The sequence below is a fragment of the Aquila chrysaetos genome, chromosome 17 (assembly GCF_900496995.4).
Source record: "Aquila chrysaetos chrysaetos chromosome 17, bAquChr1.4, whole genome shotgun sequence".
NCBI lineage: Eukaryota > Metazoa > Chordata > Aves > Accipitriformes > Accipitridae > Aquila > Aquila chrysaetos.
This window is the reverse complement of record NC_044020.1, coordinates 4,315,303-4,328,385: the sequence shown is the minus strand read 5'-3', so window position 1 is coordinate 4,328,385 and position 13,083 is coordinate 4,315,303. Positions and strand designations below refer to the sequence as shown.

The 13,083-nt window shown below is 40.4% G+C and overlaps 1 protein-coding gene across 4 annotated transcripts in view; it reads right to left on the bottom strand.

The window, feature by feature from the left end:
• LARGE1 (LARGE xylosyl- and glucuronyltransferase 1) overlaps window positions 1-13,083 on the bottom strand; it is a 300,218-nt gene that overhangs the window by 48,977 nt on the left and 238,158 nt on the right. For all 4 annotated transcript variants that reach the window (XR_003927115.1, XR_003927116.1, XM_030040447.2 and 1 more), the window contains 2 exons: window positions 6,631-6,743; window positions 4,999-5,124 (listed from right to left, as the gene is read on the bottom strand). Coding sequence is in view for 2 of the 4 variants with exons in the window: in XM_030040447.2 (XP_029896307.1) it covers window positions 4,999-5,124; window positions 6,631-6,743 (239 nt within the window). In the remaining 2 variants the exon portion in view is untranslated. The remainder of the gene's footprint in view (window positions 1-4,998; window positions 5,125-6,630; window positions 6,744-13,083) is intronic.

Genomic DNA, 13,083 nt, shown 5'->3' with positions numbered 1-13,083 from the left:
CGCGGAAAGGACCCACGTTGGAGTTCATGAGGAACCGCAGCCCGTGGGAAGGACCCACGTTGGAGAAGCTCGTGAAGGGCCGTCTCCCGCGGGAGGGAGCCCACGGCGGAGCAGGGGCCGAGCGCGGAGTCCTCCTCCCCTGAGGAGGAAGGAGCGGCAGAGACGAGGTGGGCTGAGCGGATCCCATTCCCCATTCCCCTGCGCCGCTGGCGGGAGGAGGGGGGGAGAACCGGGAGTGGGGCTGAGGGGGGAAGGAGGGAGGGCTGGGGGGAAGCTGTTCTCAGGTTGGGCTTTACTTCTCATTATCCTTGTTTTTATTTAATTTGCAGTAAACTAAATTGATTTTGTTCTTCCCCAAGTTAAGCCTGTCTCTTGCCCGTGACCATATAGTGGGGAGTGATCCCCCCCCTGTCCTTGTCTCAACCCACGAGCTGCCTTTATATTTTCTCCTCATCCCACCGGGGAGGGGGAGGCGTGAGCCAACAGCTGCGCAGTGCTTTGTTACCGGCTGGGCTGAAACCACGACAGGAGAGCTATGTTTAGCCCTCTTGAGCCCTTACTCCTCTCAGTGTAGCTCTTTCTTGGTTGGCATTAAAAGGTGCAAGGCAGCAGAATGCCAGAACTGCTGCAGATCAGTGCTGAAGTGCTTGGATGGCATGGGGTGACGCAGGGACTGCGACAGAAAGAGGTGCAATAGGTCGTGTTCGAGGCAGATCTGAAATGATGTATTTGGGTTAGGGACAAGAAGCTGTTCAAACTTTTGTACGCAATCTCACAAAGCCATCCTGGTGTGGACGACATTCCCAGGGAGGACACAGTGAATCACATAACACAATTTCAGAATGGGGAATTTATGAGGATAATTATTTATCTACCTGCTAATTTAGTATCAGCTGTGTTCAAAACCAGTTTGAAAAGTCATCAACAGGTTTTAAAGCATTTGCTATTTTTTGGGGGGTGTGGGTAAATTCCAATAATTTGATACATTCCCATTGAAGAGTCCAGCATCTGATTTTTGTGATTGTAAATTACCAGATTCTCTGTGTGTAAATAGCAGCTGTATCCTTGACAACCAGGCTTCTCTTCATGACTGACTCATTCAATGAGGTCATGATTCATTGTCAGACACATCACAATTCATTACCTTCTTTCATAGGTTTTTTCTTGCCATTTGGTTTGTGCCAAATCATAGTAATTGAGATTTCCTTACAGACAGGAAGAAACTATTAACCAAAAAGGAAAGCAAACACAGGGCCCAACCCAGCAAAAGTAATGTGTAAATGAACCTCAGCTCCAGGCAGATCCCCACAGGCTGCAAAGCCCAGCAAGCCATGGTCCTACAGCACACGCTTGCCCATCGACAGTGTGGGCTACCAGGGACCATGTGAGGAGCTGAGATAAGCAAGATAGACAGTGGATGCCTACACAGAATGACTATTAGCACTTCCCCATCTTTTGCCCAGTCTTCAATAACAACTCCTGAGCGTTTCTCCAAGGTGTAACAAATGCCATGCAAAAATAAACACCTCTGGCCTTTAGAGACTACAGTTGGCTCACTTGGCAAAAAGAATTAAAGGGCACCTGCTTCCTCTTAGCCCACTCTTTGTTTTCTATTAGAATTGTTTATTTCAAGACATTCTTGACTGATGCATCCTTAATAAAGGTACCTTTGGGGTGGGGAAAGAAAGATATCCGCAAGTGTAATTGTTTATGTAAATTTTGGTTCCATACACCACGGACAGCAGAACAAAGCCCACAGACTTCAGTCTAGTTGTGTACAGTGTGGCCTCTAGGACTATATAGTAAGACACAGGAGGTAAGTAAGCTTTTAGATGAATAAAAATAATAAAGTAGTCTTATTTTGATGTTACTTTAGATGGATATAAAACTAGTGGTCACTAACAATGCAGAACTTGGTTATAAATATTTCTATTCTTCTTAGGCCTTTTCTGAAAGATCTCCATATGCAAGTCCTTCCAAATTTGTACGTGCTGCTCAGCTGCAGCAAGGAAGTAGAGTTCAGCAGTAGTCAAACATCTGACCTTCTCTAACATAAGACAGCACACACACACACAAAAAGAAATTCAATAAAATGGATAGGGATGGAACTTAATGAGGACTATAAAGAGAAAAAAGTGATTAGAATCCTCTTCAGGCAGTATGAAATATTCAAGTGCTCCACAGGCCTGCAAAAAGTATGCTGGTCATCCTATGTTTGCACAAATGTGAACAAAGCAGCAAAGAAGTGTGCATATATATATGTATACACACACGCACTTGAACAGCAGCCAGCCCTGGGGGTCTAAGTTTATTTGACACAATGTTGTGTGCAAGAGATGACAAATCTTCAAGTCCCATGGACTTTGAGGCCAGGTGGAATTAAATCAGTGCCTTTTCAGTCTGACATGAGGAATGCAGTCTGATTTGACTGAGGAATACTTGACTGGGCCAGCTTTACCTTGGAATTTAAATCTGTCCCTGCATTTCCTTCTTTCCTACGCTATCCTTCTTAATCCTCCAGTACAAACTTCACAATCTGTCTTTCTCTCCCTCTTACCCTGGAGGTTTCTTTTACCTTGTTTCTTATTTCAGTCTTACCATGAAATACAGGATGTGCCAAATATGTTGTGTCATACCATTTATATTAAAAGCCATGGAACTGACTAACTTTGGTGATTTTAAGAGTATATTTTCTAACTTGGGCTAACAACATTTGTTGCTTTTTTGAGGACCACATACCAAACCAGCCGGTTTCTTTTCAGAACTAGAATTTTGCTAATTTTCATAATGCAAATTCACAACTTTAATTGGTTTATGCTTTTTTTTTTTTTTTATTGTGTGAAGAATTTTAACAATGCTGCCTAAGGGCCAGTTCTTTAACTGCTGAATATGGGAAGAGCTTTATTGAAACCAGGGGGCTTATGTGCACTAGATAAGGCTCTGGCCTCTCTTCCACAGCAAAGAACTTCAGCCTCGATTCAGTATTTAGGGGATAATTTTAGCAGTGTGAATAAATCCAGTTCAGCTGAAGAAATTGCTTATGTGTCTGCACCCCTTGTTGAGTTAAATACCTCAGACCAGAAAGCCAGTGGAGGATATTACGCATCTTAGACTTCATTGTCTATGCTGTAATGGAACTGACAGTGTGATACAATATAGGGTAATAAACAACCAAGCCTAAGTTACGCTTGTAAACATAAATTTGTTAATCGACAATGAAGAAAGGATTCAATTTATTTTTAAGATACTTCTATTAAACGCTTACTTGTAGGTGTTACATATGAGCTAGATGTCCCACAACTGAAGCAGATTAGTCAACACACTCATTGGAGCCTAAAGACTGATTTGCTTGATTAGTTGTCAGTGTCTCCTCTGAGGTAAGCTTAAACAGTCTCCAAAACCACTCATGGGGATCACAGTTCAACTGCCTAAATACAGATGTATAGCAACACTGAAAGCACCTTAGGGTTATCCTGCCTGCCCATCAGCTGCTTTGCCAAAAGAGTATCATCTCCTGCAGGTCTGTGTTGTATCTGCCAGTCCCATACGGATATCTGAGAGTATCTATGGTGACTCAACTGTGTTTAGGCAATTGAACCAAGCCCTAGATCCTCAGTTATTAGCTTCAATAGCTTTTTCTCATGTAAATGTATGTGTCTTAACCTTGTGCTGAATCCAATGTGACTGTCTCAGCGGATTATATGAATTAACGTCAGCCTCTAATTCACAGAAAAATATTGTGATATCTCCCAGGTAGGAGGTGTATTTTTCTAAAATTCTTCTTTTAAAAAACACTTTCCCTGCTACTACATCTCTCCTTTTGTTTCAGGCCTTGCAATTGCTGTCATACATGATTCTCAACATGAGTACAGAACTAAAATCTCTACCAGCACTTTGTTACAAGGCATAAAACCATGATGGTTTTAAGTCCCCGCCTTGATCCTGCCCTACAAACATCTATCATGAAACGTTCAGTGATCAGTGTACTGATCTGTGTATACTGATCTAACTTTAAAAGCTGTCTTCTATGGACCACACTTGAACAGTTGGTTGTGAATACTTTATGTATGAAATTCAAGCAATACTGGCCAGCTTTGACAGGTCAGTTAACCTATGTAGTAGATATTTTGGGAGGTGCAGCTTTTGAAATCACTGTGTCGAGGGTGATGATTGATTTTCTATATTCATCCAGTATCTGGTGTTCATATTGAACACTCCTGCTGTTACTCTACAAATTACTACAAGGGAAAATTTGGTTAGATTTAGGAAATACACTGCACCATGAGGGTGGTCAAGCTCTGGAACAGGGGGCCAGGGAGGTTGCGGAATCTCAGTCTTTGGAGACTTCACACTCAACTGCACAGGGCGGTGAGCAACCTGATCTAAGTTGGTCCTGCTTTGAGTGGGGTTTGGATGGTCTCCAGAGGTCCCTTGCAACCTCTTCTATGGTTCTGTGTTTTTCTTCTTCTTTTTCTAAACCTCATTTACTAAAGCATTCTCAAAACTTAAATTAAGTATATGAACATTAACTGAATTTTAAAATGAATTGCCAAAACCTACCTATATTTACTGTGTTCTGATGCCACTAGTCTGCTCTGATGGAACCTACTGCTGTTTAGCCAGCCAGTCTTATTCTACACCTGGTAGAAGCTCAATCAGCTTCAATTCTGAACTCTCTGCATGCTAAATTTGAGTCTGGGCCTTCAAAATGACCACAGCACAACTGATGTTAATTTACCCATATATGTTCAAATTCATCCTGCTTTTATGTTCTACTTGACAATAGTGAAAAATGTGCTATTAAACTGATACTATAACTTTATTTTATTAAATTAATGTGTTTCTACTCGGTCTTTTTTTCCAGGGCAAAAATTATGGGTGTCCTCATAAACGGTATGTGTCGGTTTCCTGCCTCCTGACTTCATCTTTCTGTCACAGTGGAGTCCTGCATTCTCTGTCCCAAAGGATACCACCCATCCAACCTCCTGTGAAACATACCTTCAGGTCAGACACATCTCTGTAGCACTGCTCGGAACGGGTGTGATCAGACAGCTGCACATTCCAGAAACATGGGAGCTGGTAGACAAGGAAGGGATTTTGTTTGATGACTGCATTGAAGATATCCTAGCAGACAAAACCAGAGAAACAGTTGGGTACGATGTTTCTGCAGTGAGGTGGTCTCACCCCTCTCCGAGCTGACTGTCCTTCTCCCCCTCACAGGTAGAAGAAATGCAAATGGTTGCGCGAGCTGAACTCTGCAAACCTTGCTTTGTAATTCTGTTTCCACAGAGGGTGCTATCAATCTGAGGGGTGATGTGTAGATCTGAACAAGAGGAACACAGAGCTAATGGACTCCAGCAGAGTTTTCAAAACGTGTATCTTGTGCTGCTGGCAAGAGGTGTGGTTCCTCTTCTAGTCACCAGGGAGAGTAATATGCAGTAAATGACAAACTGCCTGCTGTTAGTTAAGTACTGCTTCACTTTTCAATAAAGGGGATGAAAGTGATCCTGGCAGTTGCACTGTTTCAGGTGAATTACTATGTGGGATTTTAGCTAGCACTTTATTGTTGCAACAAGTATTCCAGGTGTTTCATGGAAAGGGCATGTAGGACAGATCTGCAGAACAGCCTACACCATGACGTACAGAATGTGTTCTGCCTCTATGCTGCCATCCAGTTGGAGAAGTAAGTTACAACGACAGTCTTGTGGTTAAGGTATTAGGGTAAGACATAAGCAACCTTGGTCCACTCTGCAAAATTCTGCCCCATGCGGGTATTAGACGGCAACTTAGAACCTGACTGAAAACATAGTGAAGTTGCAAGAATGATTTTAATGAACTTCAGTAGCTTTTGGATCAACCTGCAAGGATACTGTACACAAGTGCACATCTCTATGCGCACAGTAAGCAGCATGCTTCCTTAGCGGTGACTGGTCATAAGCCAGATGTAGCTCAGAAGCAGTAGAAGTATCTAAATATGATGCTGCATTGAGTTAATACACTCAAGCTGTTGCGCAAGACTTACTGGTTCAGGTCCAGTACTACATTAACAAGGTTTCTGGATTTAAAACTGAGAGCTGGCAGGAAGCACAAAGACTAAATATGCATTTCTGCGTATAGGCACGCTATTTCTTCCCTTGGCCTCAGTTTCCCATCTGTGGCAGGGAGACAGCAGAGCTTTTGTCTTCGCAGGGATCTTGTGGCAAGGAGTACATTAAAAGACTGCTGGGACTCATCTGCCAGAAACAGTAAAGAAATATCTGGAGACTTAAAAATAAAGTCTGCTTAGACAATAACCAGTAGGAAAAGACACAGTATATTTGGACTTCTTCTGTCCGGGGAGTTTTATGTTAAAGAAAGGAGGACAGAAAATTAAAGCTTGCAAACCCCATTTGTCTATCTTATGAATCATCTGTGCAGAGGAGGTAAAAATGTCAGTGTAGTAAGAGAAACCTCATGAGTAAATCTCCATTCCTCTCTTCTATGTTTTCCCCAGAACGATTCAACAAATGGTGACTACAGGCACAATATCTTTCCCCCTGCCTTTTCCCACATCTCATCCCCTTTCCCTTTCTTACCTTCCTCAATCCATGGAGTAGTGGTTGTACCACTCCCCTGCCATGTCCTACTCACCTGGTCAGCCAGTGAAGTGGATAGCATGCTCATTAACTCCCGCTCTGCTGTGAGTCTCCACATCTGCTCCCATTTCATCTTCCGTAACTTATCGAGAAGCAGCAAGATAACCCCTAAAGGAAAACACAGTGCAGAGAACAAGAGAAGCCATCAGGTCACATGCCAGTCAAGGCCCATCCTGTCTATATGCTGACTCAGCAGTTAAAACAAGGACATGAACGGAGATCTATCAGTGGAAACTACAGTCCTTACCCTGTGCTAACACAGGAGATTGACTAAAAAATTGCCACGAAGAGAAAGTTTTCCTGAACCCCTGAGGCTGCAGAGAAGAAATGGAGAGATGGCATACAAACGAATGCTAGGTTATACAGGCTTGCAAGAAGGCTAAAGTAGCCAAAGAAGAGTGAAACTGGGAAGAAGAGAAGGCAGAGAAGGATGTTGTATTTCTAGTAGTCTCCTTAACTGATAAAGCTTGATTTCATTATGACTTGATTAGCACTGGGATTATTCCTTACAAAGTGAACCAATACAAGTGATTCACATGATGGAGGTTAACTCCATCCAAAGAGAATTAGACAATACCCTACAAGAAAGAGAAAAGGAACCTCTTAACACTCATAAGTGACCCTCCCCACTCCTTATTCTTAAAAGCTACAGGCCCCAAGAGGATATTCTGTCAAGTCACTGTCTACTAGGGAAAGGGTAGAGACAATCCTGATTTATCTAGTATGACTCCATTTCTGCCATCTTCACACTGAACAGAGATCTGCTTCTTCCAAAATCCCACTGTTTAAATTAATTTCTATCCGGCCTGAAATCAAGATTATGCTGAGACAAAGAGAATTTTGTCACTCATAAAACATTTTACTCAATGTGCGTGAGGTGAATTCTGGCCCTTAATAATTACTGCATAGGATGCAATACATATACTGCATAAGATGACATTGCAGCCCTTACTTCACCTAGTAAGAAGTTAATCACCTGACACATCTGATGGCAATCCTTGAAACTTTTCTGAGTAACAGATTATCAATGCTGGTTACAACCTAGCCTTTGAGAGTGCCCTCCATTAAGGCAGCAAGTGTTCACAGAGCAGGATCCTCAGATCAGAAAGTTACACTCCAAGCGGGAAAAGAGATATCTCAATATGCATTGTTATTCCTCAGTTGCTTTTTGTCTGGACAAAATCCCTAGCGTAGAAGGTGGCAAACCAGCAGAAGCAATGAAGCCGGATTGAAGCATCAGCAAAACCTTTCCTACAGTGTCTCAGAAAATTTTACTTGAAAAATTAATTCGGAAAGACTTAGATAAGGGTGCTGTCATGGGGAATGAATGCAAACTGAAGGACCATAAAGGAAGAGTACCGAGAAACAGCAGCCTAGCAGGTTGAGAGGAAGTACCTACTAAGAGCAACGATAGGTTCTGTGTTGTTTCACATCTTCATTAGTGGAAGGGGGAAGTGAACAGAATAGTAATGACATCTGCAAGTGACATTAAACAAGCGGTCTTACAAAAAAACATCATGGCAACTGTATAGAAACGTAACAGCTACACAGAAGAATATGAAATGGCAAAAAGCAGGCACTGGGAAAAGCTGCCCGAGGGAGTTGAATAGGATAAAACTAAAAGTAATGAGAATAAGAAAGGAAATGTAGTCTGAATACTGAAGAAAAAGTCTCCTAAAACCGTTGTGACGAAATAACCTAAAAATGGCAGATAAAATGCTTTATTTCATGAGTCTTTAAAAATCAGACTACACAAAGATTAGAAAATGTACCTGGAACAATCCTGCACTGGTTGGGAGAGAACAAAGGTGGTTCCAGTTCCTTCCTATCTTCAGTTTCTACGTTATGGCAAATTTCTTTCTAGTAAAACCTGGCATTGCGAGGTATAAAAAGAAAGCCTCTTCTGGCAGTGAATTTTGTGGCCTATTTCAGTTCTGTTTTCCATTTCAGTCCATCTGGTTCCCAAGGATGCTGGAACCTGTACTGGAGGGATCCCCTTTCATCTTCAGTCAACCTTTCTGCTTCCAGCTGTTGCATTGGAAAGGGACGTATTGTCACAACATGCTAGAACGGATTTCTGCCAGTGTGTTTGTCTTCTCTCCAGCATGAGCGAAGCCTATCTGGAGTGTGTAGTGTGCGTGCATTAGCTTCTAAGAGAGCCACTGTGCATTGTCTGAAATTCTAGATCAGTGTGAAGCAGGTTCCTTGTGCTGCAGCAATAAACTGGGTGGGATAAGCTCCTCTCTGGCAGTGGATTTTTTCCAGCTGGCAAGAACTGTCAGCTTTGTTTCAATAGTGAAATACAACTGAGAAGATTCTTTATTAAGAAAAATAAAGAATAATTGTAAGATTCAGTTAACTGTAATGTAATCGTTTTTATAATTTATAGACAATAAACCTGTTTTTCTTAATTTCTTTAAGCCTCCAGTCTGAGGAGGAAAAGGGGAAATTTTTTTAATATGTGCAGTATTCTCCAATTTTTTTGTCTTCCACTCTTATGCTAGCAGTAGATTATGGCATTGCAGCTAAAGAGATTATGCTGTCCTGAGGGGCTATCATGGTAGCAGCTGAGAGTAAACGAGGCAGATGGGGTGGAAAAACTGGAATATATGTGAGAAAGGATGTATGAAGTTACGATGCAATCATGGCTACTGAAAATATTCACAAGCTTTTAATGTTCCATATTCAAGACTAATTTCAATGTGATTTCTATTTTAATTCACCTGCAGGCTTGGTTTTAACACCTTTGTACAGCCTCTGTTCAGGGCTTCTCACACTGTGGAATTGTAATTTACTGCTGCCGTAAAAAATAACTACAGGAGAATATTTATAGAAGTTTAAATATTTACTCACTAGTATTAGTGAGAATAACATATTTCTACTGAGAGGAGAATTTAATACTATTCACTTAATTAGTGTTATTTAGTGCAAAAGCAAAGCAAAAGCATGTGTGTTGGGAACTTTTAAATAGTTCATGCAGAAGAAAAATTACCTTTTCTTCAGAACAGAGCACTTCAGTTTTACTTCTATATTGTTCTGTTACCAAAAGCAAACATAACAAATGAACTAACTCTAATCTATGCAATTAGTTTGCAGACAAAGTGTCTGAAATAAGGAAAGGGAAATATTTGCCTCAGGAGCCCCTTGCCTCAGAGTCAAATTGACTGAAATCTCAGACTAAATTCAAGATGACATACAGCTGAACACAAGGGGAAAAGGGACTTGCTCTCAGCTGCTGTGCTGGGGGAGGAAGAGACTGGAGAAAAAAAAAAAAATCAAAGGTATATTTTATGAACATCTGGCCCCAGGCAGTAGGACTTCTCATCTTTTGATGAGTGCAGCATTTTCCTGCCCTAACCTACCTGAGAAAAACAAAGGAAAAGCTTGGCAGCAAATAAACAAAAAGAGAAAAGTGGCAACCCAAATGTCTCATGAGTATTACACAAATTATGATCAGCCACAGAACACCCTATTTTCCTTATCCTAAGGAAATAGTTCAGGCATATACAGAGATGAAAATATCTCAAAAAGCTCTTGGAAAAATAATGCTTTATTACTAAACCTGTGGAACACATCCTAGTCTTAGTTTTTACTTGAATGGCATTTTCTCCCCCTGCTTGATGAGACTTTGCTTGAACTACCAAAATCTGTCAGATTCTGAATTGCTCAAAAAACCAACCAACCAAAGGAGTTTCTAAAAAATGTAATTTCAGGACACACACACAAAAAACCAGCCGCAAAAGCAAAACAACAACAACAAAAAAGAAATTTTGTGAATAGATTGGAGAAAGCAGGGCAAAAAAACCTAATTAACATATTTGGACTAAAATGTTTCAGCTGTGAAATACTGCAAATTTTTTTTGGCACATTTTAAAAACCAACTAATTCTAAAATAGTATTTTTCACTTCAAAATTGACACATATTAAAAATCTTAATGAAAATGGTTACAAGAACTGAAAATGAAAATAAATGTTTTATTCTAGGTCTAACAAAACTCTGGGAGTCACCTGAATTTTTTGTCTTTTTCCCATTTTTTGATTCAATCCAAATCAGATTCTTTGTCTTTCCAATGTTTTGACTAAGCAATGTTTTCAGGAGATGCTTCAAGCCATCTCAGCAAAATAGTCTGGGGTTTTTTTTTTGTTAATCTGCTCCAGAACAAAATATTTCATTTCATTTTTCTGAATAGTAAATTGAAAGTTTGTGGAAACATCAGCAATTTCCCTTGGAATGCTACCAAGCATCCCCACCTCTTGCTTCAGGATCGCAGACTATGGCTTTTCCTGAAATTCAGAGAGGAATATGTAGTAGAGCTGGAAGTAATAAACAACATTTTAAGACAGAACAGAATCACTTACAGAAGTTATAGTGAAAGTGGACAAGCTTTCAAACTCAATCAATTTATTACAATGGCCCTTTTAAGGTGGCTGAAAAAATACTCAGTGCTGTAGGGGAAAAAAATGTAGCTACTAAGAGATCATTTTCTGTAAGCACTACCTTGCCTGTTTCTTTCAGATGGAACAGGATGCTTTTGTGAGCTGTTGAGGCAATACCATATTATGTGAACAGCATCTCAGAGCTTATCGTTGTCAGGTTTTTAAAAATTCTTCTTGAAACTAAGCCTATAACAGTGAACCATCTAGACAGATAGCAAGTAGATTACATTACAATATCTGAAGAAGACAGGCAAGACACACTTCAAAATATATTATAAAGCAATAGTGAGTTTTAAAAAAATTACTGGGATTTTACAATACCTAACCAGCATACCAAAGACCATAGACCAAACCACTGAGTCTTAGATGCTGTAAGAAAAAATGTTGGATAGGGCTGACATTATGGAGATTTGCTGTAATAAATAACTGACCCAGAGATTTAAGGCAGTACAAACAACAGTAAGCTACCGTGTTTTGTGAAATAGATTTAGCATCAAAAAGTTGAGTTCAGCTTTAGGCGCTATGGAAAGCGCTTGTAGCTCTGCTATCCCAGGATAAGCGCCATGATAGTGTTGATGGCTTAGTACTCTAGCAAATACTTATGCATGCTCTTTTAATTCCAATTTATTGTACCTGAAATCAACGGAAGTGCTCACGGTGTGTAATGCTAGGAATGCGACTATACCTTTGCTGGATCAGGGCCCAAATGACCAGTTTCGCTAAGGACTGCACTTGGAAGCCACTGGGCCACACCTCCACACCACTGACTCTGGCCTCTGCTCTCCACCCATAATATCAAGAGCAAGTAGAAAAACACAAGTATATGGCTGTTAGGGATTAAAAAATTGAATTAAAGCTGCAAGTCCACAACAAGCCACTGCCTGCATTTTTAAATCTTCATTTTAAGTCTTCGTGTTGGTGAAAATCACTGCATTTATTTCACTTGATTTATAGACCACCTATCTAACTGCTGCTCATAATCTGACTAGCCGTATCATTAGTATAATAAAACCATAGCTTATGTCTATAGCTTTTAACACAGTATGACCCAAGGACTGTTATTCTAACACATTTTTGGTGTATCCTGATACATTATTTAACTATGAATTTACAAGCACCAGCCTTTTTCTCCAAAAAAGCTTTTCACAATGTAAAAAAACCCTAATAAAAACTTGCAGGGATGCACAATGTGTTAATTGAGAATAAACGATGACTCCACATTTGAACTTTTCTTTGAGAAAACCGAACAGGGCTGAGAAGCTGTTTTGAAATGGAAAGTGGGTGTCCCTCCGGGCATGGTGACAGAATGCAGTAGCCCTTGTTTTCTCTGCACATGTATTGAAAGCGAAGCTGTTATAGAGTGCATTTTGAAATGTAGTGCAGTCACTCTGTTGGGAGCCTGCTTCCTCTTGAAGCATTATAAACATTTTGTTTACACTTCCTGATGACCATTTAATGAAATGAAACACTTTCATTTTCTTTTTTTTTTAATTTTCTTATGTTTCTCCTTAGGCAGAATTGAGATGAAAGATGTACTCAAGTATGATTCTAACTTCTTATAGAGCTACTGACTGTAGCTCCGAATTTCCTAGTTTTCTAATTGTTTCTTTGTTGTTTAGCTGCTATTCTTCCTGAGTAATTTGAAAAAAAAAGATACATAGGCTTTGTATCTTCTCTTTAATGACTTCCATTTCTGGGGGAATTTCTCCAACTTTCTTAAAGCCACAAAGGCTGCTACAGAAAAATTTCCTTGATTCAGGAGTCTAAAAGGTCTACAGGAGAGGAGTCATGAGCCATAAGTCTTTTAGGAAGTCTATGAAGGACAACCTCTGCTACTTAAAGACCATCCTGCTAAGTAATGCTCTCCCCTCCTATCTTCCAGTCTTGTGAAGAGAAGTAACAATTCTGCAGGTCTCTCAGAGGTCAGCAAAGAAAAGCCATCTCTAGACCTGGAGGAATTGGCCTTCTCTTACATAGATCCCAAGCGGTGCAAAGTCATACATCTTCCTGC